The following is a 27,944-nucleotide window of genomic DNA, read 5'->3' on the forward strand; positions in this document are numbered from 1 at the left end:
GTTAGCCCATCATGGCCCTGTCTCTCCCACTACTACCTGTGAATCCTCCTGGCTCAGCCTAGATCACCGTTTGGGGGAGTCTTCCATGGACTCCTCACTTCTGAGCCGTGCCCCTCCCTCTCTGCAGCTGTGTCTGTCCCCTGGACAGGTAGCCCTCGAGGGCAGACATAAGCGGGGCTCCCTGGGCCCAGCCACTACGGGCTCCGGGGATGGAGGCGGACGAGTGCCCGAGGGCGGGGGTCTTGGAGAGGGCACCGGGCGGGCGGGGCGGGAGGCGGCCGTCGGAGGCGGGGCTGGGCTCGCGCGGGGCGGGCAGGGCGCCGGCCTTGGCCGTGGCTGTGGAAAGAGCAGGGTGGAGGCCCCGCCCCGCCGCGCCTCTCCCGCCGCCCGCCCACTCCGCAGCGGCGAAGGGCGGCAGGCACGGCGACGCGGATACCCGGAGGCCGGAGTCCGACGACGCCCGCCCGGCCACCGACGCCCGCTCGGAGCCCGCGGCACCGCACGGCCGCCCTGCAGGTAAACGCGCTCAGGCCGGCGCTGGGGCTCCAGTTTGGGGGTCTCCGAGGGCAGGGCCCGGCTAGGCTCCCCCAAGACTAGAAGCTAGAAGAGCCAGCACCTCGGACCCCAGGGCGGGCACAGGACGGTGGCTTGTAGCCGGGGAGTCCATCCCAGGCCCCATCGCTCGCCCCCAACTCCCCGTGGAATCCCAGCTAAAGCCCCCTCTTCTCTTCCTCTCCCAGAAGAGAACCGAGGGCTCCAGCTTCAGACAGTGCCGGGCGGATTCTCCTCTGGTGTGACTCAGAGTCTGGCTTCCCACCTGTAAAATGGGAATAACAGCTTCCCTTTTAGGATGCTGGAGGAGGGAGAGAGGGGTGAAGGAGCTCCAAAGCCCCTCTGTCCCAGTCTGTCATTTCTGATTTGCTGGCTACCTCCGTTGTTCTGCCTTGGCTATTTGAGGTCCCCTGGCAAGCCCCACCCCACGATGGAAACTGAGGCTTTGAGAATGTCCCTCCAGAAACTCTGAGACCTGCAGGGGCTCGAGTGGCTGGAGTCCCAGTCCTCCAGAACTGCCTCCCCATGCCCCTGCCCTGAGGCTGGAGCTACACTGGCCCCAAGAGGTCTCCAGGTAGAGAGCCACTGGTTATTCAGCCAGAGAACCCAGGAATTAGCGAGAAGGCAGACCTCTCTGACATTGCATGTGTGTGTGTGTGTGTGTGTGTGTGTGTGTGTGTGTGTGTGTGTGTAAGGTAGGGGAGAACAGGTTAGATAACCAAATGTTGCTCACCCCCAGCAGTGCGCCCTAGCGGTCCAGCAGTTTCCACCTCCTGTGGTCATAGGGCATCCTCTCAGAAGCAGCAGTGAGCATTTGGAAGGTTTGAGCGACTATGGAGGACGGAACTCCGGAGGTTGGGCAGCTAGGGTGCCTCTCTGGAGTCTGAGCTAAGATAGATGATGGACCTTCACTGCCCTGAGCAGAGAAGGCCTTTGGAGGCGGAGTTGTGGGTCTGGGAGAGTCACAGGGACAGCTAGCAATCTTGGTCAATGCATAGCTGGCCTCCCCCTGGGCTGGTAAACACCAATAGACCCTTGGCCACACAGTCACCCCAAAGGATAATGAGGACAAACCACAGATACGCACAGCTCCTCGCCTTCCCATTGAGAGTCACACACAATCACACACTGAATCAAACCTTCATTAGCCACACTAGAGTACACTCCTCTCTGGAACACACACCAGCACACATGTTAAAATAATGACAGGCTTGCACACACATACACACATACTCCTACAGACACTCGGCAGGCCCCCATGGCCCAGCCAGACACATTCTGAGAGGATGGCACACATACGCGCTCACACTCCACAGGTTCTCCAGGGTCTCCCTCTTCGGTTTCACTTTGTCTACCACAGTGAACATGAGTGTTTCCACTCTGGACTAGAGGAGGGGAAAGGAAAAATGGAAGGGAATGTGTCCATTAGCAAGAGGGATGAGAAAGCTAGCGAATAGGACTGTCAGCCTGAGCCCCAAGCCCCACTACTTCCCCTGCTCTGGGCCCAAGCCAGTCCAAAGGATGACTGGGCCCAGCTTTCCTACCCCCCTGGCCCCCCCCCACTTCACTCCAGATCCCCCAGAGACAGACATGGGCCCCCTTGTAGGGAAGTGGGGCCTTAGATGAGCTGGGGTAGAAGAACCAGAGGCACAGAGGTCTCATATGGGGTGCATATGGTGTGGTCTCAGGGTGCTTGTTAAGATACATACATGAGGAGGAGGCAATCTGCAAGTCAAAATGCAGGGGCATTGCTGGGTGTGTGTGTGGGGGGATCAGATGACAGTGTCCAAGAGATGACTCTGAGGCTTTTAAGGACAATGAGAATTTTGTCAGATGGAAGGGGGAGAGGGAGGGCGACCCCATGCAGCCCATGCAGAGGTGCGGAGGTGGGAAGCTGTGTGATCTCAGGATGGTGAGTAAAAAGGTACTGCTGGGTCATGCAGTGGGGAGTGGGAGGGACTCACTACTTGGAGGTCAGGTTTCTAAGGGCCTTGTCCCAGAGAAAGGATGTAAGCTGCCCAGAGATGCAATCTGGGAACCACTGGCTGCTCCAAGGCAAAGACAGGGAATCTTTGAGGCAGGGAGACCTGTGGGGAGGCTAGGCGGTTAGAAGAGGAAGATGAAGGGGGCTGAAGTGGATGTTGCCATGGGATGAGAAGAAGAGGAAGATGAAGAGGGATGAGGGGAGAGCCTGACTGCCTATGGGGTGAGGAGAAGGCAGGCCAGGAGCCTTGCACTGGGTGCCTGTGGCCTGTCCCCAGAGGAGGAGGGAGATGCTGCAGAGATGTTGGTTTGGCCCCCAGGGTCTGATAAGCTACAATGACTTGGGACTGGGGCTGGGGTGGCCTTGAGTTGTGGATAGTGTCTGGGAGGCCTGGGGTGTGTGCAAAGAAGCCTGGGTGAGTGTGCAAAGCCAGAGTGTGCTTGTGTGCTCAGACATCAGCGAGGGAAGTCACTCTCCCAGGAGAATTCCAGACCTCTTTGTTCTGTGGGCATTTCCAGGGTGTGTAGAGTGTGGACAGAAGGTCTGGAGTGAAGGCAGCATGTGCAATGTGAAGGCCTGGCCCTAGGAGTCAGGCAGACCTGATCCTGCCCATCTGTGGGCTTCAATTTCCCTGTCTACAAAATGGGAATGCCAGTGTTTGTCTCCAGGATGGGACCATTTTGCCTGTGGATAGGTGAGGAGTGGTTCCAGTGACATTCTTGATGGGCAACTTCTAGAACTTTCACCCACATTTCTAATTAGTGTGAGAATAGACTGGGGAAGACCTGGAGCCTGCTTCCATTCAGATTCTTGAGTAAATTGTCCCCTTGTGGCAGGGATAGGTGGGATTCCTGCTCTTGGAAGGCAGAGGGATCTACCTGTGAGGGTGGCAGAGGGTTAGTGCCTCATGGGGAGAGCCAGGCCTGCATTGCTGGCCCATTTCAGAGATGGCATTCAGAGCTTCAAAGAGATCACCTTTAGTCACACAGCAGCCAGAGGCAGCCCTGAAAGCAGAAGCTGGAACCCTGGGCTCAGACCCCCTTCCTCACAGGGCCTGGGGTCTCTCACAGCCAGGACCTAGGATGTAAGAAACCTCATCACCTGAGGTGCTCTAGTTTCAGTTCCTCTTTTTCCTTGAGGGAGGAATAACAACGAGAGTTTATTGGGTACTTACTGTGTACTGGTACCACACATCTCATTTAATCTTTGTCATAATGCTGCAAGGCAGGGATTGATGGCCCATTTAACAGAGGGGTAAGTGGAAGCTCAGTGAGGTTGGGAATCAGCCTATTGACTAAGTGCTGGTCTGGACCTCATGCCCAGGTCTGTGAGGATGCCCTGCTCTCATGCTTCCCCCTTACCTTCTGGGCTGCTTCCCTTCCAGGGCTTGGCTTGGTGGGGAAAGGAATGGGGCCTTGATTGTTGAGCATTCTCAGTGTGCCGGACATTTCCATAGCACAGGAGGTTTTGTCTGGAAGAAGGTGGGCAGCATGGGGAGGCGTAAGAAAGACCCAAGAAGAACTCAGAACACTGAGGACCAGGGTGGTATTGCCTAGTATCTAAGACCCCATAGTGGTCCCCGATGGGCCTGTGAGGGTGGGATGTCATCCTCTGTAGGGAAGGAGCCTGAGTCCAGGGGGCCTGACCTCTGCTGTCAGTTCCACCACTGCTGCATGACTTCAGGTAATCTTTCCCCTGAGTCCCATCCCTAAGATGGGGAGTAATGCTGGACTGGCTCTCCTTATAGCCCATGGTGATGGGGGACAAGACTGTGGGGTGGGGAGGCTATTTCTCCTCTTCTGAAAGATCCCAGAGGCCAACTCTCTGGCCTCCACCCCATCTAGTGTCCACAGCCCATATGACCTGGAAGTTCTCCTTCTGTCTAGCCTCCTCCTCTCCCACTGGGCTGGCTGCCACATGGTTCTGTGTGGGCCCTCCAGGCCACGCTCCCTGACAGGAGACCACGGCTCAGCTCTGTGGCAAACATTCTTTTCATAGTTCCCGGAGCACAGCAAATCCGCTACTTAGCCAGGAATGCAGAGCCCCCTCCTGCAGTGACAACAGGGGCTGGGTGGGGAGGAACCCCTAGGGGTCAGCCAGGAGGGGCTGAGGGATTGGGGGGAGCCCCCCCTTTATGAACACTGTGTCTCTTTTAGAGACCAAGGAGCCATCTTCAGTATCTTAGGACTCAAGTCAGCTTGGCTCTGAGCTCTGAGAACATTCTTTACTTGTTACCTGGTGAACTTGGGCAAATGACGTTTTTGACTTTCTTATCCATAAAAAGGAGTTTATAATACCACACAGGGCTGCTGGGAGGTGTCATGGCAATGATACTTACACTAATAGCATTTATTGTGTTCCTGTATGCCAAGTTCTGCTCTAAGTCCACTATGCAACATTAATTTGCTTAATTCCCACAAATGCTCTGTGAAGTAGCAATTGTTCCTATTTCATGGATGAAAAAAACTGAGGCACAGGCAGGTGAGGTCATGTGCTGGGATAAGAATGCATGTAACAGGGCTCTGGAATGGTTCTCTCAACCCATGATTTTTTAAAAATGAGACTCTTAGCTCAGAAGTTGACCATTGTGGAGGCACCCTTGCCCTGTGAACCCCATCTCTGGGAGGAGCAGTTGTTCACTTCAGAACTGTCTGTACCTCCAGTTGAAGTGGGGAAGTAGGGGGGCTCCACCTGTCTCCCTAGGAACCTTGCAGCTATCAGAAGCTACGAGGGTGCAGACTGCTCCTCCACATCCAGCCTGGGCTTTAGACTTAGCAGGCAATATCAGGCTCTGTGCGAAGGGGAGATGTCTCCTGGGGAGGGGCTCAAAAGGGAGATTAGGGAGGGGGTTAAGTCCATTCAAATAGGCTCAGGCATCATCCTGGCACAGACACCCATCCCAACTGCCTATTTTGTGGGACAGAGGGAGGAGCTCTGCAGACCCAATAGTAGCTGTCCACTCTAAGCCCAGCCATGTGGGTTGAGACAGCGCAGGTGATGGTAGAAGGGCAAGCAGGACCCAGGTCTCCAGGAAACCCAAGGGTAGGGGCTTCGGCTCCCTTGGAGCTGAGGAGACAGGGGTTCACATCCCACCCCCTTTGCTTGCTATCCTCTAGCCTTGGAGAATGCATGTGACCTCTCTGGACCCCAGTGCTCCTCCTCAGTAAAAAGGGACAGCAGTTCCAGCCTTCCAGGACTACAAGAGGATTTGGTAAAGTAGCCTAGGGCATGCCTAATGCTGTTCTGATGCTCACAGTGTGCCTGAGATTTAGAGACCTTTCTTTTTTTAAGGGCTAGCATGGGGGAGGGGAGGGCCAGCTTTGACCTGGGCCCAGGTCTCTGACCCTGATAGGGCATTTTTCATTCTGACTACAGCCAGTGCTCTCATGTCAAGTCACATGCATAGTCAGTGGTAAGTGCCCAGGCTCTGGACCCAACAGCCAAGGTTAAATTCAGGCTCTACCCCTCAGGATTTGTGTGACCTTACACCAATTATTTAACCTCTTTGTTCCTTAATTTCCCCTTCTATAAAAAGAATTGTTGTGAGGATTAAATGAGAATACTCAGAGTTGGGCATGGTAACTCATGCCTATAGTCTCAGAACTTGGGAGGCTGAGACAGGAGGATTTCAAGTCCAAGACCAACCTGAGGTACACAGTGAGATCCTCTCTATCAAAAACCTCAAGGGCTGGGGTGTAGTTTCAGTGGTAGAACATTTGCTTACATGTGCAAGGCTCTAGGTTCAATCCCTAGCCCTGCAAAAACAAAGGAACAGTGCTGGGGCAGGATGGATGTTAGTTACGGTTAATCCGTTTTGTGTTTTTTTTCTCCCTGTGCTGAGGCTTAAACCCAGAGCCTCAGGCATCTTATATTAGGCAAATGTTTTGTCAGTGAGCCCAGCCCTTGTTTATTTTCTTTGATCCCTTCCATCCCCTGAATGTATTCAGGGCTTTCACACGCCTACACCTCACCTTCCTCAGTTTAGCCCTCTCCCCACCACTGGCCAGTTAAATTCATGTTCATCCTTCAAAGCCCAGCTCCAACAGAACTCATTTCCCCCATGCCCTTGGGGAAGGGCTGGGTTAGAGAAGCTGGGGTTAAGCTTGGAGTGAGGACCTCCCACCTAAGCTCCAGCAAGCAGGATGGGGGCTCAGAAAGTGGCCTCCTGACCCAATGGGGTCCTGGTGTTCAGATTGGCTAGATGGAGGCAGGGCTCAGCCAAGTTGGAGAGAAGGCCCAGGAACTGCTGTCTTTGGCATTGGCGGCTTGTGTAGCAACGGTGAGGGCTGGGATGTCAAAGTTTCCATGGGAGCGGGCAGAGGCAAGCAGGCAGCTGGGGAGAATGACGCAGCCGGCAGCCCTTCCTGCCAGGTGCGCTGGCTGGGTATCCCTTCCCCATCCACCTAGGAGTCACCTCTGGATCCAGACTCCAGCCGTAGCTCCTCTGTGTATAGCTGTGACCTAGATGAGGGCATTTGACAGAGCCTGGCACCATGTCTGGTTAAGTAAAAAAGTGAAAAAGGAGATCTGGCCATCCAGGGTTCCAGTGCTCTGACCATAACACCTTCCCACTCAGTAACCATCTATGGCTCCCCATTGACAAATGCAAAAATGGCATTCAAGCTTCCTCCCCATGTAGCCTGAGGCTTAGTTCCTGCTTGTCCTCCACAACCCAACGTTACTGGACCTTCTCTGTATCAGCCTGAAATTCCTCCTACCTTGTCTGCCTTTCAAACTCCTACTCATCCTTCAGGATCCAGCTCCAGTGTCCCTTCTACTATGAAGCCTTCTGGGGGAGTATGGGGAGGCAGTGCTCTGTGCTTTCACAGCCCGGAGATCTTAATAATTATGTGCTGGCTGCTTGTCTGATGTCTCCAGCAGGCATGAGATGGAGACGCTTGTGTGTTCTGAGGCCAGTACTGGGCCCCACATACAGTTGGCTCCTCCCCCAGAGTAGAAGCCACTACCAACCAGGCCTGACATAGAGAAGGGACTGCTAGAATGGACCCTGGCACACAGAAGGAACTTCAGCCTGGCTTCAGGACAGCAGGACATGTCAACCTTGGGTCAGGCACCTTGCAGGCATTAAGTGTGGCAGAATGCATGAAGAGAGGGCCAGTGTGGCACAGTCTCAGGGTTGTGGCCTAGATGCCAGGCTGAGGTGGGAGTCTGGGTCCAACAGGGCTCTAGGTAAGAAGCCATGGTCTGGTAAGGAGGCTGTGGGTTAGGCAGGAGGTGAGCCTACTGTCTTCTCACTATCCTTCTCCTTTGTTCTCAGGCCCTGCTTCTGCTAGGACCTTCCTAGCCCCTCCCACCTGAAAGGTAAGCTAGATTAGGGGGGTCAGTTTTCTGACATCCAGGCTGGACAAGGCCTGTGCTTATTGCTGTCTAACCTCGCTCTCTCCTGCTGCAGCGGAAGCCCCTCCCAGGCCCAGAGTGTCCTTGCGGGCACCGCCTCTTGCAAGTGACCTCAGCTCCTTGTGGCCAGCACCTTAAAACCCTGGACTGAGTCGGAAGCAGCTTTTTCTCATTTGTGAACTATTTCGCCCTGCTCTTCTGGCGCGGCTGTGTTTGCTTGGCCCAGCCTGGGCTCAGTGGCCTGGCTGCACTCCCACAGGGCCCTGTCCCTGCCTAGCCAGCCCCTCCTGTTGCTGCTGCTGCTGCCTCTGCCACCGCCACTGCTGCTACCACCACCACCACCACCACCACCATGACGCAGGGAAACTGCAAGGCCTAGGAATCTTGGCAGGCTGGGGCAGCAGCAGGTGCTGGTGGTGCTCTGGAAAAGGCTGCACATGTGAACCAGAAGGAGAAGGCAAGGGATTGGAGACTGAGGAGGCCCTGTCCGCCTGGCCCAAGGCTGAGGTGGCTAGATCTGGGGGTCCTCAAATCAGTCCTGGTCAGAGGCTCAAGGCCTCTGCTGAGAGGTGAGTGTGGCATTAGCTGAGGCCCAAGGCCCTGGTGGATAAGAGCCATCTGCCCTGCCTCCTGCCTAAGGATGCATGGTGGCATTGGGTCCTGCCCACCATAGGCTTTCTGGGTCATTTGCCCCTGCCTGCCTGTTCTTACCTCCCTGGGCAGTTTGCTGTCTTAGAAACTCATCCCCAGCAACAGGACGTTGTCCTCACTCAGAGATGAGTAGAGGCCAGGGGCCTGGGAAGTAAACAGTCACCTGGGAGGTTCTACCCAAGCCCTCTATGGCCCAGACCTGAGGAGGATTTGGGAAGACCTACTAAGAGAAAGAGCCTCTCTGAGAAGTTACCCTTGGGGCTGGGCCTGAGGCAGGAGGAGGGTCAAAGCCAGCCCTGGGGTCCCAGATGGACTTTCTTGAGTACGTGTTGTGTGCCAGTCATAGTTGGAGCAAGATGGGTGTGCAAGGGAAGAGAGGCTGGCATGCACACAGGAGGGTGCCCAAAGGAGGAGCTGTTCTGCTTGGAGGAGACATTTGCGCCAGACTTTAAGTGAGGATTTCTGTTTGCCAGAGGAGAAGGAAGAAAGGGCAATTCAGACAGGTACAGGCAGTTATAGGGAAGCAGGGGATGTCTGGAGTGACTGGATCAAGGGTACCCAGAGTTATGGTGGGCTCCCTTCACCACCTAGACATGGGTGGGTATTCCCCAAGGTGAGAGCCTGGCTGCTACAGCAGCCCCACTATGAGCAAAGACTTTTATCTTCAGCCCATGTCTCTCTTACTGAGTTTCAGACTCACAGGGTCAGTGCTGGATACCCCTTCCCTGTCTAGGAGCCCCACAGCCTTCTTCCAGACATTTGCTCTGCTCTCAGCCTGGACCATTCCACCAGCACCTGCTGACTTGTCCTCCAAGCCTGGTGATCTCTGATTTGTTCTCTAAGCCTCTTTCCAATGCTGCTTCCCAAACTGAGGTTCCCCATGATCTGGGTACCTCACTCCCTTGGTGGGGACTCGGGTAGAACTAAAGCCTGGTAGGGCAGACAGGACAGGCAAGGGCATACCCTGTTCTGCTGTCCGCCTGGGTCCTGAGGGCCCGAGCCTGCCCACTTCCCTCTGCCCTGATTCCTTTGGGGCAGCCCTCACTTCCATATTTAAACTTGACAGTTGAGCCACAGTGATCTAGCTGAGAGAGTTCAGTTCATGGGCACCAGAACCCCCAAACCCTCATCAAACCTCATTCAGGGAGGGCAGACACAGAGCTGAGGTCAGCGTGAGCAGGTGTGGGCTATCAGGGCTGGCCTTCCAGAGGGTCTCCCCAAGTGCCCAATAGCTCAGGTTGTACAGAGTCTGACCTCAATCAGAGGAGAGACACATAGGCAGGTGATGACATAGAGATGCAGTGGAAGGGACACAGATGAGCGCAGCACCCACCCACGTGGCTTCTGTTGATCTTATCACACATACACATAGCTCTTAGGTATGGAGTGTGTCCCTCCATTGTGACCTCAGGGCTTTGCTCACCACCAGCCTCTCCACCATCTCATCCCCAACCCCAACCCCCCCACTCTAGGAAGCCACAAGAATGTCAGAGTAACATGGAATTTATCCTGTCAGTCCTAGGGAGCCACTGGAGAATCCAGAACACGGAAGAGCCATGGGCTGAGCTGTGTGAAAGGGTGGTCCCCAGTTGGGCACCATAAAGCATTGCCCAGGTACTGGTTAGAGATGCAGAGTTCAGGCATGCTGTGTCAGGATGGGGCCTGGGAACCTGTGTTTTACAACTGTCCAGACAATTCTGGTGAAGGCTTGTTTGAGAAGCGTTGTTGGAGTCTATATGTTGAGGAAAACAGAAAAGCTGGGGGTGGTGACTAGGTGAGAGACTTCCAGAATCCTCCAAATGAAGGTTTGGCACTCTGAACCTTTTCAGAGTGGCTGGGACGTGCCAGGCACTGGACTGCATTTTGGGGAGTACCAAGTCTTTGTCAGGGTAGAGAACAAGTCAGCAGGTGATGGTGGAATGGTCCAGGCTGAGAGCAGAGCAAACGTCTGGAAGAAGGCTGTGGGGCTCCTAGACAGGGAAGGGGTATCCAGCAGTGATCCTCTGAGTCTGAAACTCACTAAGAGAGACATGGGCTGAAGATAAAAGCCTGGCTGGGGAGTTGGGGCTGGGTGTGTCGTGTCCCTTTGCTCCCCACCCCCAGATCCATAACTCAGTCCTAGTTTCTATGGGGAAGGAACAGAAGTGAGAGAAACAGAGGCGACAGAGTCCACCGGACTGGATTGGTAGCTTGAAGGGAAAGGAACAGGGATCTCATGTAGAGGGTTTTTTTTGTGGTTCTGGGGTTTGAACTCAGGGCCTCACATTTGCTAGGCAGGTGCTCTACCACTTGAGTCACTCCTTTTTTTGTGTTGGGTATTTTCAAGAGGGTCGCTCAAACCCTCTCGAAAGCCTTGGGCTGGCTTCCAATCGTGATCCTTCTGATATCTGCCTCCTGAATAGCTTGAGTTACAGGCGTGAATCAGTGGCACCTGTCTGGGATATCATGTATAGTTGTGCAGGTTACTTAGTGCCCAAGAGCACCCAAGAAAGGCAGAGAGTAGGGGCTGAGTTGGCTAGAAGGGAGGTCAGCCTCTTCTAATTGGACCAAGGCATCCTATGGGTTAGAGGGAGTCTGAATTTTCCATAAGGCAGGCCAGAGTGATGTTCCAGTTTTTGGCCTGGGCACCTGGGGGTGGGGGAGAAGGAAGTAGTAAGTGAGAAGGAAATGACAGCAGTTTGGGCGGAGGCATCTGAGGACAGCCAGGCGAAATGCTTGGCTGATAGCGGAGCACAAGTCAAAGGCTGGGTTGGGTAGTAGTGGGGGGGTGGGGAGGAACTGGAGGCAGATGTGAGTCCGTGGTGACAGGACTGGAGCCATGGGAGCTGGGGAGGTGGGGAGAGCTGAGACTTTGAAAACGTCCAGGCCTTGCAGTGCAGGCCTGGATCTGCAAAGTAGAAGAAGGAAAGGGATAGAGAAGAATCCAAAGAAGGTCTGACAAGGAGGGAGGAGAGCAGGGCCCTGGGGCAGGGTGGCTGAGGTAAGGTAGGGTGAGGGGGTGAGTGATTGTGAGGGGTAGACAGTTTTTTCCAGAAGCTTTGTGGGGAAGGGCTGGAGAGGCAAGGAAACTGGGAGGGGTAGGCCTGTCTGGACATGTGGATGGGGAGGCTGGAAACCAGGCGGGGCTGACATCCATAGACTGCAAGGCCCCTGAGAAGGGGAAGGGGAACCCAGGCTTGAGAGGGAGGTGGGGCCCCTTCTTTGGAGACTTGGGAAAGGACTGGGAGGGAAGGGGGACTCAGGAACCCTACAGAAATCTGAACTGCCTGGCTGGGAGTTGGGGCTGGGTGTGTCATGTCCCTTTGCTCCCCACCCCCAGATCCATAACTAGGTCCTAGTCCCGAGCAGGCCCTGGTGAGTTTCATCTCTGAGTGGCCAAGGAAAAGGTCTAGAAGGCAAGAAACTGGACTTAAGGTGGTCATTTCACAAGGCCTGAGGCTTTGGCAGCAAGTCACCTGTCTGGAGGAATGGAGGACAGATGTCACTTTGCGTCAGGAGAGTTTGTAGCAGGGGGAACTAACTTCTTGGCTATCAGGGAGCAGGACAGGGCAGCACACCTGGAAGGGTTGGTGGCTCAGGTGATCTCAGCTACCCTTTCACAGAGGACACTGAGGCACAGAGTAGCAAAGTCACTTGTCCAAGATCACCTCACTTGGCGAGTAACTATGCTGAGAGGAGGACCTTAGCACCACGAGGGCTGGCCCCAATAGGGAGAGCCTGAGCCAGAGTCACTGCTCACCTGGCCAGGTGACTAGAAATAGGGACCCAGAGAGCAGAGTCAGGGCCAGATACTAGGGAGAGCAGAGGAGGCCAAGGAGTGAGGCTGGGGAGTGGGCCCAGGCACTGGGCAGCAGGCGGCCACGGATCTGTAGAAATGTCTCCACAACAGGAAGCGTCTCATAACATACCTGTGGTTTGGCCGGCCAGGCCGCCTGCTCCTCCCCACTGCTCGGCTGAGCTGCCTGTGTGTGAGGTGGCGGCAGGGGCCTGGGTTCCATCCACCACCCACCCTAGGGGCTGCACTGGAGCCTGAGTGGTGGCCTGGGGCCCAGGGTTTCCTCTGTCTGTTCCCTTTTGTCTAGACCTCTGATGTGATAGCATCTGTGACATGGGATGGGGAGTAGCAGGGCTTTCAATTTCAAATGGGGTTACCTGGTTCTCCTCTATTATTAGTTGCTGGGACAGGCTCCTTTGAGATGCAGCTGGCAGGAAGGGTCCCTGAATACCTTTTTCCAGGGGAGAGGTCTGCCTCATTCACTTCCTCCTGCTGGGGCCCATCCTCCCCAGGTCTTAGAGACCCTGGAACACTCCCCGATCCCAGCCAGTCTCCTTGGCCTCGCTGGGAGGAGGCCAGGCTGCCACAAAACGCTGACTTGGATGAAATGCTGTTTTACGGGGATTTGTTGAAAAGGGGGGAAATCCCCGTTAAGGACTTGCAGCTGTCCAAACACCAAGTCTACCCCGCCGTCGCCACTGCTCAATCCCCTGAATCAGCGTCTCCTGAATGTGTCCCACCTCAGGCGGGCTCTGCTTCTGCTAGTCCTGTCCTCTCACTGTCTTCACCTCCCAAAGAGGTCACCAGAGAGGATGATGGCTTCCCCAAAGTCACACAGCCAGTCATGGGCAGAGCTGGCTTGAGCCTCAGGACCCTCCCCTTGACTCTCTGCTTGGCCACTGATCCCCACTGTGAGAACCAGGAACAGATCAATTATTCTCCCCTTTGCTCCTCTTCTCAGAGCATGCTGTTCTTACTGAAGCTCTTTGGTTCAGGCCATCTGAACATACCCTCTCTAACTTAGTTCTCCCCATTCTAACTTAGGTGAGCCTTTCTGGCTGGGGAGAGGACTCCCTGAGCAAGTGAGACTCATAGCTATGCCAAGTCTGAGGAAAGGTCTAAGTGAATTGTTGGGGTGTGTGTGTGTTTTGGAAGGTCCTAGAATTTGAACTCAGGCCTTTGAGCTTGCTAGGGACGTGGGCTCCAGCCCAGGTGTGTTCTTTAAATCTGATGATGAATTGCACTTGTCAGACATTTTGGAGCATCAGTGTGTGCCAGCCAGGCCCTGTGCTGGGCATGGAGTGGACCCATAAGCATCAGTAGAGGCAGCCAATGGGCTTTCCAATGTGCAAGAATAAATGAGGGTGACCAAGGTGCAGAAGCCCAGAGGGACATGCAGGGGAGTGTGGCATGGTGTTTGTGTGGTGCAGAAGGTAGGGTAGTGACATGGGCTCTGAGGTGCTGGGATTGCAGGTGACAGATCTTTCCTACCAGGCATCCTTCTCCCAGCCTCTTGAACAGGCTCAGCACACTCTTCTCTCTGCCCCAGCTCATTCCTGCTCCCCAGCCCTGTGCCTACACTGGCACATACCAGCTTCCCCTCCAACCAAGAGCCACAGCGACCCTCCCTCCAAACCCACAGGCGCCCGGAGCTGGAATAGAGCCTCCCCTTTCAGCTCCTGCCGCTCCCCGCCAGCTTTTGCTCCCTGTCGCACTCTTTTCCCTGCTCTAGAGCAGTGGTCACAGACCTCTGCTCCGTTGTTCCTGGCTCCCCCCAGCCCCTGCCAGACCTTGTGCTTCCCTGAGCCCATTTCCTCATCTGTAAAATGGGGACCCTTTTTAAAATTGTTGTGCTAGGTGGGGGTACATTGTGGTGTAAAATGGGGACCCTTATTAGTACCTCTTTCCCTGGACGCTGTGGGAAGTGAATTGTCTTTGAGTATCAAACTTGTAGGCAGTGCCTGACATCTGGCCTTCCGGTTGTCCTCCTGTTCACAGTCCCTCTGCACAACCTCTGTTCTGGGGGCCTGGCATGAGACTTGGTCCCTAACCTTGGAGAGGGGATCTCTCTCTGCCTGTCTTTGTCTCTGTCTCTGTCTCAGTCTCCCTTGCACACACATACAGTGGGGGTAGAAAGTGCTGGGATGGGATGGGCAAGTGTCAGGAGCCATAGGGGGTGGGTCAAGTAGGGTTTCAGGACTCTCATTGCCATGGAGGAATGAAAGGTGGGCAGGTTGCCCTGCCCCTGGCTAGCTTCTAGGCTCTTCCTTTGGTGTCCTGTTTGTCTAAGCACTTTCCTGGCCACACCTCTCTCATCCCCCACCCCTAATGTGAGAAGCAGGGTGGGCTTCCCCAGAGCCAGGTCTGTCTGGGTCCCCTTGTGGTAGTACTATGACCTTGGCCTGGCCTACCAAGGCCAGAAGTCATTCCCTGTGCTCCTTCCACTTCCTGCTGCATACTCTGCCCCTGCCCTTGATTCCTCACTCATCCACCAAGCAGAACATTCTGGCTAGTCATTGCATGACCTGGGTGGTTTCTTGAGAGTATTAGTGTGAGATGAGGCCTTGAAAGCTCTGAGTTCAGGCCTAGTACACAGGGGCCCCGTAAGTGGTAGGTGTTACTGTCATGCTGAGGTTAGAGAGTTGGTTGGTGGTGGAGTTGGGAGTTGAACCCAGGAGCTAGGTGGTGGCTTCACTGACCTTCCTCTTAGCCCTGCATTATTCCTGCAAAGCTCTGTGCTATTCTGAGCAGGGAGGGACACAGAGCTGCAACACCCAGCCCCAGCCCCTCACTGGGGAGAGCTTTGCTCCCCACAGATGCAGAGAGGGCTCTGGTTGGGGTGAGGGGAGCCTAGGGCAGGGATGTGATGGAAGTGGGACTTTGCTTGGGTGTGAAAAATCCTTCACTGAAGGATGGGTGCCAGTTCTGAGCCTTGCAAGGTTTCTCTCATCATAGTGGCCCTGAGAAGCAGGTTAACCCACTTTTTAAAAATAACAGCTTCAGCAAGGTCTAATTCACATATCATGCAATTGGCCCATTTAAATGTTCAGTGCAGTTTTTTTACTGTATTCACAGAGTTGAGCAACTATTTGCACACTCAGTTTTAGAACATTTCATCCCCTTTATAAGAAATCCTGTACCAAGGAGCAGTCACTCCCCATCCCCTCTCCCCCAGCCCTCTGCAACCCCTAATGTACTTCCTGTCTCTATGAATTCACCTGTTCTGGGCATTTAATAGAAACTGAATCATATAATATGATTTTGTGACTGGCTTCTTTTTTTTTTCATTCTTTTATTCACATGTGCATACATTGTTTGGGTCATTTCTCCCCCCTGCCCCCCTCCCCCACCCTCTTCCCCCTTTGTGACTGGCTTCTTTCACTTAAAATACTGTTTTCAGGATTTATATGAATTACAGCATTTTTTCAGTAAAACTTTTCCTTCCTTCCTTTCTTTTCTTTCACAGTACTGGGCTTTGAACTTAGGGTCTTACATTTGCTAGGCAGATGCTCTACCCTTTGAGCCATACCCCAGCCCCTCCATTTCTTTTTATTGCCTCAGAGTGTGAGGCAGGAGGATTGCTTGAGTCCAGGAGCTCAGAGCCAGCCTGGGTGACATAGCAAGACCCTATCTCTTTTTTAAAAATGTTTTTAAAAAGTAGTTCATTGTATTGCTTCAGCACATTTTGTTCATCAATTCATCAATTGATGGATATTTGCAGTCTTCACTCTGGGCTATCATGGATGACACCATAATAAGCATTCACATACAAAGTTTTGTGTGGATGTGTTATCCCCATTCTATAGACAAGGAACCTGCCTGCCAAGCTCCCCTCTGATAAATGGGAGATTCAGGCTGGCTGAACACAGAGCCTGTGCCTCTTCTGCACCAAGGCCTTGTTTCCAAGCTCAGCTAAATGTTGTGGCTTAAGTGAACAGTCAGAAGACATTAGAGGAAAGGATGACAGCCCCCTGGGTCTTGAAGATTAGTAGGAGGTGAAATTAACATTGGAGGCAGAGAAAAACAATATGTGCAAAGGCCCAGCAGTGTGAAGCCACCGAGGGTGTGGACCTGTAAGGAGTGCTGGGTGATGGGTGGAGGTGGTGGGGAGAGAGAAAGGCACAGTAGTTGATGGGGCTAGAGACCCAGGCACAGAGCAGAAGAAAAGGGCTTGGCTGCTGTGCTAGTCACCATGGACTTAACCTGAAGGCAGTGGGAAGCCCAGAAGGACATCACCGCATAGAGTCATAGGGACCCCAGTCAAATCCCAGTTCTGCTCAGTGGAGACCTTTCCTCAGTGGACCCTGTTTTTCCTGGAAAACGGGGGAGGGTCATACCTTATGCAAGTGTAGTGATGATTGAGTTTCGATCCCTGAAGAGCTCAGCCTGTGCCTGGCAGAAGGCTGGCCTGGCACATGGTAGTGGGAGTTGTTCTGAAAGTGTTTTAGGGGACACACTGAGGTTGGACTGGTGCTCTAGAAGGCATGTCTAGCTGGTGTGGGAGAGGCTGGCCAGGCAGTCTTGGAAGGTTTAGGAGGTAGCTCCTGCAGACCCTTGTGACTTCGGGAATTTGTGTGAATATTGAAATTCTGTTGTTCCTGGAATCCCCCGGGCCTTGTGCCAAACCTTGGTGCTTGATGACTCCCCTCTGTTTCTCTCTGCAGCACTCCTATGGATGCCATGCAGGGGGCTGTGACATCCCTGCCTTATATGCTGCTGCTGCTGCTGCTGCTGGGGTGTGGGCCACAGGTGTCTTCTGGAGGTGGTACTGGTGGGACAGCAGGTTATGCCCCAGTGAAGTATGTGCAACCCATGCAGAAAGGACCTGTGGGACCGCCCTTCCGTGAGGGCAAGGGCCAGTACCTGGGTGAGAACCTCCCTACCCCACTATGCCTCAAACAGCTCCTGACCCCCCCCCAGCTCCCTGACCTCCCTCAGAATCTCATAGGCCCTCATCACAGCCCTTCAGTCCCCACCAAAGATCATCCTGTCTCCGCTTTTCTTCCTGAGGCTGCTCCAGGACCTCTCAGCCTCACAAGGCCTGGAAGCAGCCTGTGGCTGGCTAGCACAGGTGGCCTTTTAGATGCAGGTGGGCAGGAAGATGCATGGGGAAGTTGGGGGAGGTGCTGTTTCATCTGGCTCTAAGGCAGGCTGCTGGTGCCCCCTGGTGGTCATTCCAGCCCTAGGTCATGCAGGATTGAGTTATCCAAGCTCATGAAGGCCCAGTATGGATAGGTTGGGTGCTGGTGTTCTGGTTGAGGACACCCTGCAGTCCCCAAGATGGCCCCTGCACAACACCTGAGTTCCCCTCCTGTGAGGGAGAGAAAGTGTGCAGAGAGGGTTGGCTTGGAGAGTGGTTTTCATTAATAGGTACAGAACCTGTTCCACCCAGTGTACCCAACACTGCCGTGGGAAGTGGGTAAGTGGGGTTCCCTGTCCCCACTGTCCAAGGCCCTGACTGCGCCCTTCTCTCTTTCTGTTTCAGAAATGCCTCTACCACTGATGCCAATGGACCTTAAAGGAGAGCCTGGTCCCCCTGGGAAGCCTGGGCCTCGAGGCCCCCCTGGCCCTCCTGGCTTCCCAGGAAAACCAGGTACTGGAAAGCCAGGGCTCCATGGGCAGCCTGGCCCTGCCGGCCCCCCTGGCTTCTCACGGATGGGAAAGGCTGGTCCCCCAGGTCTCCCAGGCAAGGTTGGACCACCAGGACAGCCGGGGCTTCGGGGGGAACCAGGGATACAAGGGGACCAAGGCCTCCGGGGACCCCCAGGGCCCCCTGGCCTCCCTGGCCCCTCAGGTATTACTGTCTCTGGAAAACCAGGTGCTCAAGGGGTGCCAGGTCCCCCAGGATTCAGAGGAGAACCAGGGCCCCAGGGGGAGCCTGGACCCCCAGGAGATCGAGGCCTTAAGGGAGATAATGGAGTGGGCCAGCCAGGGCTTCCTGGAGCCCCTGGACAGGGGGGTGCCCCTGGACCCCCTGGTCTCCCTGGTCCAGCTGGCTTGGGCAAACCAGGCATAGATGGGCTACCTGGGTCCCCTGGAGACAAGGGGGAGTCTGGGCCTCCTGGAGTTCCGGGTCCTAGGGGAGAGCCAGGAGATGTGGGTCCAAAAGGACCTCCTGGGATAGATGGTTTGGGGGTGCCAGGGGTAGCAGGGGTGCCAGGGCCACAGGGCCCAGCAGGTCCCAAAGGGGAGCCAGGGACCCGGGGCCCCCCTGGCTTAATAGGCCCTACTGGTTATGGAATGCCAGGACTGCCAGGCCCCAAGGGAGACAGGGGACCAGCTGGGATCCCAGGGCTCTTGGGGGACAGGGGTGAGCCAGGAGAGGATGGGGAGCCAGGGGAGCAGGGTCCACAGGGCCTTGGGGGTCCCCCTGGACTTCCTGGATCTGCAGGGCTCCCTGGTAGACGTGGGCCCCCTGGGCCTAAGGGGGAAGCAGGACCTGGAGGACCCCCGGGAATGCCTGGCATTCGAGGGGACCAAGGGCCTAGTGGGTTGGCTGGGAAACCTGGACTCCCAGGTGAGAGGGGACTTCCTGGGGCCCATGGGCCCCCTGGACCAACTGGGCCCAAGGGTGAGCCAGGTTTCACAGGCCGCCCTGGAGGACCAGGGGCAGCAGGAGCCCTAGGGCAGAAAGGTGACTTGGGGCTCCCTGGGCAGCCTGGGCTGAGAGGCCCTTCAGGAATCCCAGGACTCCAGGGTCCAGCTGGCCCTATTGGGCCCCAGGGTCTTCCAGGTCTGAAGGGTGAACCAGGCCTGCCAGGGCTCCCTGGAGAGGGGCAAGTGGGGGAACCTGGCTCTGCTGGGCCCACAGGACCCCCTGGGGTCCCTGGTTCCCCAGGACTCACAGGCCCTCCTGGGCCTCCTGGGCCTCCTGGCCCTCCTGGAGCCCCTGGGGCCTTCGATGAGACTGGCATTGCAGGTTTGCACCTGCCCAATGGTGGTGTGGAGGGCGCTGTGCTGGGCAAGGGGGGAAAGCCACAGTTTGGGCTGGGTGAGCTTTCTGGCCATGCCACACCAGCCTTCACCGCAGTGCTCACCTCACCCTTCCCTGCTTCGGGCATGCCAGTTAAGTTTGACCGGACTCTCTACAATGGCCACAGCGGCTACAACCCAGCCACTGGCATCTTCACCTGCCCTGTGGGCGGTGTTTACTACTTTGCTTACCATGTGCACGTCAAGGGCACCAACGTGTGGGTGGCCCTGTATAAGAACAACGTGCCAGCCACCTACACCTATGATGAATACAAGAAGGGCTACCTGGACCAGGCGTCTGGTGGGGCCGTGCTCCAGCTGCAGCCCAATGACCAGGTCTGGGTACAGATGCCCTCGGACCAGGCCAACGGCCTCTACTCCACCAAGTACATCCACTCCTCCTTCTCAGGATTCTTGCTCTGCCCTACATAACCTGCGGGGGGGCCCTGCTGCCCTGGCCTCCTCCTCTTTAGTGGTAGAGCGACCTTTTCAGTTACGAAGACCTCCATTTAAAGAAAACAACCAAAGGCTGAACAGAGGCAGCTGTGGCCTTAGCCCAAGGAGATTGACTTGCTTTCTCATGTGCAGGCTGAGATTGTTTCTGAAAGGGCTGGCCTGAGTTCCTTTCCCCAGATGCCTGGGCAGCGTGGGGTTTGCACCCCTGTTCCTGCCCTGCCTGGTCTACAGCAGGGCCTCCAGGCACTCAGCCCAGTCCCTAAACAAGTTCTGGATGCTTCTGGGTCCTGAAGGAGCCAAAAGGTGGCTGAGCTCCATATCCATCCACTCACCCAAGGAAGACAACCCTGGATGTCGCCTGCTCAAGGAATGGGATATGGCTCCCTCACAGTCTAACGAGGTTGGGGCTCTTCCAGCTCTCCATGAACCTCCGGCATATGACAGTGGGTTCCCTGAACTTTTCGTTTCTCTTCAGGGGAAAGAGAAAAGAGGGGGACCATGGAGGTGGTCAGTGTAGACACCCAGCCAGGAATACAACTGCACAGCGATGCTATGGCATCAGGCTTGTCCTGGTTGGGACAGTTGTGTGACCCTCTGCAGGCTCCTGGAAAAGCTCTGGCCGTAGACATGGGGGAAGGTGGTCTGTGAGAAGTAGGGGCATGGACCTAGGGCAGATGAGCAGCTCTTCTATTGTCTCTCGCTGCCCCCTGGTGCTGGCTTTTTTTTTTTTTTTTTTAGCATGAGGGTAGCACATAGGCCCCTGGTGCCTGCCATCGGCTGGAAAGATAAACTTCTTTAAGTGTGTACACAGGTCGTGGTGCCAGTCCGACTGACGATCAACAAATATGAGTACTTTCCCTTCTTTGCTTTTGCCTGCTGGAGTGGACTTGTTTTCTCATTCCAAATTGTTAGGGGATCCTTGCCACCCCCAACCCAAGCATCCCCAAGGTAGAGAGCCTATCACTCAACTCTCTGAACAGGGGGCACACAGCTTGGGGATAAAGAAGGCTGTCACTTGCTTTTCCTGAGTAAGAACCACACAGTGGGTGTGGGTCTACTAGAAAGGCTCATTTATGCCCCACCCCCCACTCTGCTTCCAATTTCCTGTTGTAAGCAAGTTAGGGCCCAGGAGGCAAAGGCTCTGAGAGAGGGTACTAACAGGTCCCACTGGAATGTTTATGCAGGAAGCAGGCTGGCTCACCTCCCAGCCCTTCAGCCCATGGTTCAAGCTGAGGTGGGGGGCAGGGATGGTAGACTTCTTGCCCATGCAAGGATGGCCACTTTCCCCCGCAGCTTGCAGCCTTCTAAGTCAGTCCATATCCCTGTACCAAGTAGGAACCTGGGTCATTTAATAAGTGATCTTGTTGCACTGCTCGGATTCCAGCCCACTATCCATGTTGAAGGTGGAGGGTGACCACTCACTTATGACTGGCCAAGTTGTGGTTTGGTTCCTCAGGCTACATGCCAACTCCCTCCCTGCCCACTTCTCCAAACAAAGCTGGCTGTTAGCATCCAAGGAGAGATGCAACCCTAGATCTGCCCAAGTGACACTTGGAGAAAAGGTCTGGGCTGGGGCTTGAATCCTAACATACCCAAGAGAATTAAACCAAGGAGTCTCAGAGCATCCCTACTGGGGTCCTTTGCTCAACCTCCTCCTTCCCGGGTCAGAGCCACTAATTTGATGTGTGATGGATGGGTTCTGATGGGTAGAAATCAATCAGCTCCAGTGGGAGCCCCAGGGACCAAGTAGGGCACTAGGGAGTCAAGAAAAAAGCAGTTTCAGAGCTGAGCTTCCACTGGATTGCACGCCTGAAGCCTTTGGGAAAGGCGTCTGGCATTTCTGAAATGTTCGTGGGATTTGAGTTGCAGGTGTTCACTGACAAGATTTGATAAACAGTGTCAGGTTTTTACTCTGAAAACTACATTACATTTTTTATATTCTGATTTTTCTTAAAAGATTAGGTTTAAATGTTTTCCACTAGTAATTTCATTTGTACGCTGGTACAGGAAATTTAGTTCTCTACTTATGTGCCCCGTGTTACAGATTCAGGAGAAATGCACTGGGGAATCAAAGAAAATGGGACTTTTTTTTTTTTTTTTTAAAAGAAAAGCTACGCCATTGAATGTTGTCATGACCTCAATAAAACCTGTTGTATAAAAGAGTTCTGTGCCAACACTGGCATTGATGCAGAGATGGCAAGTAAGGGGTCTAGACTTCTCTTCCTCACCAGGTTCCTACCCCAGGCTCCTGTCACCACATCAGAAATGCTGGTCCTTGCATGCATGCTGCACCAAGAGGCATTTTAAGAAACCAGAGGCCAGTGGCTTGAGCTGGAGGATGGAACTTCACTGGAACATTCCTGCAAGCTCTCAGGGGTAGTGGAGCATGACAGCTGGCTCAGGATCCCAAGGACCAAGTTTCAACATCTGATACAAATTATGACTCTGCTGCTTAGGGTAGGGCTTGTGCCAGGGCTAATGCTGAAGACAGGGCTGAGGGTGCTGCCCTGGGCACAAAGGACCTGTTCACAATCCACCATGCCCGTCTGCCCTAACTGGGGATGCAGGTCAGCTGACATGAAACCACAGGACCATGTCCTATGATCTTCCCAGCCCAAAAGAACCCTGTCTTGGTTGAAGGCTAACTGCCTAACAGACTGAAAACACCAGCTGCAGAGCTATGTATGTTTATTTCTTCACTGAGTCTAGAAGGATGCTCAAAATACCCTCGTGGGTTTTTTTGTTTGTTTTTGTCTTTTTGAGATGGGAGTCTCCCTGTGTAGCCCAGGCTGATCTTAAACTTGTGATCCTCCTGTCACAGCCTTCTGAGTACTGGGATTACAGGTGTGTACCACCATGCCCAGCTTGGAACATCTCCATGGTTTGAGTGGAACTATCTTTTCAATTGTCCTTTTTTTCAAAATGGATGCTGTATAAAACATCCTTGCAGGGCAAAGCCTTCAGTTGGGTCCCAAGATACAAAAGAGGCAAATAGCACTTATTCCACCAAGCCACTTGGGAATGCAATCAAAGGTGAGTGGTCTGTGACAGGTGTTCTTGGCATCTGTCTGCAGGGTTCCCATTCCTAGCCCACCTGGCCTGGGTCCTATTTGGGGATGCTCACTGTCTCTGGAATAGCATCTGGCCAGCTGCCAGGGCTACTATGTGTGACCACCAACAGGAAAAGCTATCTCAGCATGACTGCTCTGCCCTTCCTGGCTGAACAGTGTGGCTGGCTGGAAGAACTGAAGACTTTCCCTAACAACATAGTAGCTTATCACCTTGGGGTCCCAACACTTAGAATGTAGTCCAGACAGAGGCACTAGGCTTGAGAAGGTCAAGCCAGCAGGGTAGAAACAGGAAACTGCCAGGGTTTACAAAAAACTGTTTATTGCTGCAACTTCCACTGGAAGCTGTCAACAAATCCCATGACAGCCAAGGGCCAGGTGTGGATCTAGATTGGCTGGATGCAGGTGCCTCTCCCTTGATCCATATAACCTGTGGCTGGGGTCCCTGTCCAGTCAAGGACAGACTGTCTGCCAAACTGGCTAAAACCCAACAGGAAGAAATGGTACTTCTGAAGATCACTTCTACCTCCCCAAATCCCATGTCCTAGATAAAAAGGGAAAATGTCACCAAGTACGCCTTCAAAATAAAGCCTGCCCTGGTCCCTTATGTCTCACTAGGACTAGGGGGTGGAGGGCACTATGGCTCTGCAGCAAGCTAGAACCCCAGCACCAAGGAGGCACTGGTCTCTTGCTCAGTGTTCCAGTGACCTCCCAAGGGTGCCCTTGGCCTGCACTGCAGAACGACTGTGTTAGAGAAGCCAGCCTGAGGGACCATTGGGTTTCTGTATTTGATCCTACTAGACCTGGCAGAGCCCCAGCAGCTATGGCCTCACAGACTCTTCTGGAAGACTCGGTGCAGGCTCTGAGCCAGGACATCTGTCTCCTCATAGCCCTCACAGCTCTGCTGCCAGCTCTCTGGCACCTGATCCATCCCATAATAAGCACCAGCAATGGCCCCAGCCATGGTGGCGATGGTGTCTGTGTCCCCACCAAGTGAGATGGAATAGATGAGAGTCCTCTGGAGGCTATTGAAGGTGGAAGGGATCTCGGGATCGGGCTCCATGCAGCGAAGGAAGCAGTAGATAGCGGTGGGCACAGATTCGAAGGCAGCGATGCCATTCCCTGTGGGAAAGTCGGATCACTGGAACTTGACTTGCCCCTGACACCAGGCTTCCTGCCATTTGCCAAGAGCCAACATTCTCAGCTTTGTGCAGGGCTGTGATTAAGATCACAGGCTCTAGAGTTAGCTCCCTGATGCACTCTTCCTGCGTCCACCAGGATGGCTGGGGGCTGGGAATGGCACCAGATTGCTAAGAGTCCCACTCTTGGCCTTGATGCCTCAGTGTGGAGTGAATAAAGTTAGTTATTATCTCCCAGGACTGTGGAGAGGACGAAGTAAGGCCACATCTGTTAAGTATTCTGCATATGCCCAGGACACAGAAAGGTGCTAGGTAAATTAACATATGTTATCACATCAGCTGTAGAAACTGGCAACCAGCTCCTCCTTCTGGGCCACTGAGGGGCTCCGGCTGTCACAGCAGCCCAGGGCACACCTCCATGCTCCCCTCCCTGCCCTGAGTCCAAGACTAGCCCTGAAGGACTGTGGGGAACAGATCAGTCGGGTCCACCCACCTAGCTCAGACACCACTTCCTCTCGGCTCACTGAGTCCTGGTCCAGCAGCTCTCCAATCTTCTTCAGTCGGCTGGAGTATGGACGTTCCTCCATACCCAACCTGGGGGTTTGGGAGAGATTTCAGGGAAGTCAGAGCCAGCAGGTGGAGATGGGCAGGGGAAGGGCCTCATGTGAGACAGAACAGGGAAGCATCAGGCTCCTACCCAGGCACAGGTGCCCTGACAGGAGTGGGATAGGGCTGGGTGTGAACAGATCACTTTGTTCTCTGGGGGACCCTGAGAGCCCTGAAACCCAGCCAAGGCAAAGGGGTTTGCACCCACCCTAAGGTCAGCAAAGAAAGAAGGCAGCTTTCATTTTCTGGTGATGCCAGATGCTCCCCACCCCTACCCCCCTGCCCTGCAAACTTAGGCCACCCTCAGCCCTGCCTCCAGCCCATACTCACTCCCTGGCATCCAGTACTGACTGGGCATCCCCCTCCAGCTCCTCCATGTGGCCCAGAAGCTGCTCCAGGAAGTGCTCACTAGAGGACTCACCCTGCAGAGCCAGGTACACGGCCAGGGCCTGCAGGATGGCACCATTGTAACCCAGGGAGGATGCGTGGGTCAGCTGGGCTGAGAGCCGGGCAAACTGGAGAGAGGAGGAGCTGCTGTCAGGACACGACTGCAGATGAGGTGGTGGAGCCCAGTAGTCAACCCGCCCAATACCTTCTGCACATCCTGGATGCTGCTGTAGGCCAGGGGGATGCCTGCCACCCGCATGGCACCCCCATTGCCATAGGAGCCCTTTCCGTTGAACTGGGCCCGGGCAGGCTCATAGACATCGTGGCACTTGGGACTCAGGAGTTTCTTGAAGACGGTGATGACTCCTGCCCCATAACCTCTGTCAGGGTCCTTCTTGTACTCCTGGGCAAACCTAGGGAGGAGAAGGAAGGCAGAACGGGGTTTCAAAGATGCTTCTCAGGGCTGAGAAAAAAGGGTGGGCTCAGGCTGGAGAGGTGGCCCTGGAGACCTAATGCTAGCAGTGCCACCATTAGCTGGGAAAAGGGTCCTGTGGAGGGGCAGGGGTCCTAAGCATGCACAGACATTATTCCTCTGTGGAAGGGCACGGTGACTCTGCCTGCCCATTTGCTTCATTTCAGGACCATCCCCTCACCTGTGAGCCATGTCCACCTCGTCGAAGGCCTCCTTGGCCAGCAGGGACTGCACCAGGGCCCTGGCCATGGCTGTGTCATCTGTATAGTACAGTGCTTCTGTGGGGAGAGGGCAGTGGGTGAGAGCAGGCGGCTGGCGAGGGGTAGAGGCTCCTGCTCTTTCCTCACAAAGGCACCACATATACCATGGCCCTGTGTCAGCTTCTCATCCACTCCAGCTTCTGGGCTCTAGGAAACCTCCAGATTCCAGCCTTGGGATTTTCAGCAATTCTTTATTGCAAGTTAGTTACCATGTCTTGCTGATTTCTGAAGGAAAACCTTCCAGCCCTTTCTGGCTGCCATCACTGCAGCTCCAGTCTCAACATGAGCTGCTTGGGCTACAGGCAGAGCCTTCCCATCTTCTACAGCTCTCCATCTCCAACACAGCCCATATGTGCAGCCGGAAAATTCCTACCCTCTTCCTTTCACTCGGTTGCTTAAAATGGCTAGCTGGTGCTTTCAAAACCCTTCCCAGCCTGTCCTCTTCCTTTCTCACCCTCCTATCTTACTGCTCCCTTGAACATGTTTCGAACCAATCCTGGCACTTGGGTCGCATCCTTCCGGTAGAGGCTGCTAGTCCCTCCACCCCATCCATCTCTTTTCTTTCTGGCTGCCTGTGACCATCGCTCAGACACTTGTTTTTTTGGAGACACAGTCTCACTAAATTGCCCAGGCTGGCCTTAAACTCACAATCCTCCTGCCTTGGCCTCACTAAGTTGCTGGAATTATATGCAAATACTCGCGCTTCTGGCTATGTTCTGGTGCTTCTTAGGTGGAACAAATAGACTGTTTAATGACTGCAAGGAATAGGGAGTTGGTCTGGTCTGAGAAGAGACAATTACAGAGAATGAAGGAGTCTCCGTAGCAGGCCCCTCTCGCATTCCACACACAGTTAACATAGTCAGCCCACCCCTGGCTCCTTCCGCTTTCACTCTTAAGTGGCCCTCACTTCCTACTTCCCTGCAACAGTGGTTGGCAGCTCGTTACCCATACCTGCACTTTCTGTGCTCCCCCAGTCCAAGGTGAAGGCCACCCTAGTCCATTTCCCAAGGGGCCTTGCTCTTCCTTCACCTCTCTTCCCCGGATTCTCAACCGTGCCTTGTGCCTGGGAACAGCATCTCTTTCACCAATGCATCCTGCTGTTCCCCAGGGAGCCACTCTTCTCCAGTCCCAGTCCACATGACTGGGCATAGAGTTGCCTAATCAGGCAGCACACCCATCCCTTGTTTAGGGACAGGCGTAGGACCAGGCCAGTGAGACACAAGTTGGGACATTCATTGGGGCATTATTGTTCATCTCTGTCCTTCCCTGCACACCCAAATGACCCTTGCATTTTCCATTTCCTCAACCCTGGCCCCGCTTTACTACGTGCAGACTTCCCCCTATTAAACCTCTCTAGCAGGACGCCAGTGACCAGTGTCTTCATCTTGCAATTGCTTCCTTAGGTTTTGTTGCTCCCCCTCCTGCTTCTCCTTAGCTCACTTCTAAGTGTCTCTTACACAGGGGAGGGGATCGTGACAGGGTTCTGACAACGACCTTTTCTGACTCTTCTACATGCGCGCCAAGAAGCATCACATCGTCCGCCCGACCTCAGAGCTGACATCCGGGCTGAGATCCGGGTGGTGAGCCTTCCAGGCAAGGGACAGCGCACGCAAACGCCTGGGCCGGGCAGGAATGGCGTGCGAGGGACCAGAGAGAGCCAGACCCAGAGAGGGGCAGCTGGAGACGCGGGCGCGGCGGGCCGGGAGGGACAGGCGGAGGGAACTGGCCCTCTCCCACGGTGGCAGGCGACTTGACACACCAGGTGAGGCGCACCGCGGGAGCACGACGCCAGGCCAGGTTTGCACAAGTTCTGGGCGACACACGCGAAGGCGGCGTGGGCCTGGGCACGCTGAGTCCCAAGCGCCAGCGGGTCATCGATGCGGCCCGCCGCCTGAGGACACCCGAGGACAGCCTCGTCCCCACGCGCACCCGGGTTCGCACGCTCACGCCCCTGTGTCTCAGCACCCTGGACCCTCTCTGGGACCACGTGCGGCCGCCCCGCCCACCTGTCCTCGCGCTGCCCGGCGTGCCAGGATCCGGCTCCAGGCTCTGGACGTGACTCAAGACTGACGTCAGGCTGACGGTGTCGTGCGCCTCGTAGATGGCGCCCACGCAGTCCCCGAGCAACGCGCCGGCCAGGCAGCCTCGGAAGCGCGAGAGGGAACGGGCTGCCCCAGCCCCGCCACCGCCCGCAGCCGTCATCGCTGCCGCCGCTGCCGCCGCTGCCATCTGCGCGCAGGCCACTCGCCACTTCCGGTGCTACC

General features: G+C 54.9%; 2 protein-coding genes across 10 annotated transcripts; one reads left to right on the plus strand and one right to left on the minus strand.

The window, feature by feature from the left end:
• The first annotated feature begins 399 nt into the window (after positions 1-399).
• Col8a2 (collagen type VIII alpha 2 chain) lies at positions 400-23,128 on the plus strand. Of its 8 annotated transcripts, XM_074080578.1 has the most exons (7): positions 405-516; positions 5,653-5,747; positions 7,815-7,858; positions 7,950-8,463; positions 10,062-10,159; positions 16,985-17,187; positions 17,806-23,128. In XM_074080578.1, the coding sequence occupies exons 6-7, from the start codon at positions 16,992-16,994 to the stop codon at positions 19,722-19,724; spliced, it is 2,115 nt and encodes a 704-aa protein (XP_073936679.1). In that variant the 5' UTR covers positions 405-516; positions 5,653-5,747; positions 7,815-7,858; positions 7,950-8,463; positions 10,062-10,159; positions 16,985-16,991; the 3' UTR covers positions 19,725-23,128. The 8 variants fall into 8 exon arrangements, with proteins under 8 accessions (XP_020015215.2, XP_073936679.1, XP_073936678.1 ...); XM_074080577.1 differs by lacking the exon at positions 10,062-10,159; XM_074080580.1 differs by lacking the exon at positions 7,950-8,463.
• Positions 23,122-27,944, minus strand: Adprs (ADP-ribosylserine hydrolase). 2 transcript variants are annotated; one of them, XM_020159627.2, is made up of 6 exons: positions 27,687-27,944; positions 25,602-25,698; positions 25,154-25,361; positions 24,892-25,076; positions 24,449-24,549; positions 23,122-23,938 (listed from the first exon to the last, which is right to left on the minus strand). In XM_020159627.2, the coding sequence occupies exons 1-6, from the start codon at positions 27,907-27,909 to the stop codon at positions 23,646-23,648; spliced, it is 1,107 nt and encodes a 368-aa protein (XP_020015216.1). In that variant the 5' UTR covers positions 27,910-27,944; the 3' UTR covers positions 23,122-23,645. The 2 variants fall into 2 exon arrangements, with proteins under 2 accessions (XP_020015216.1, XP_073936685.1); XM_074080584.1 differs by lacking the exon at positions 27,687-27,944 and adding an exon at positions 27,175-27,618.

Source organism: Castor canadensis, chromosome 7 (genome assembly GCF_047511655.1).
Source record: "Castor canadensis chromosome 7, mCasCan1.hap1v2, whole genome shotgun sequence".
NCBI classification, from domain to species: domain Eukaryota; kingdom Metazoa; phylum Chordata; class Mammalia; order Rodentia; family Castoridae; genus Castor; species Castor canadensis.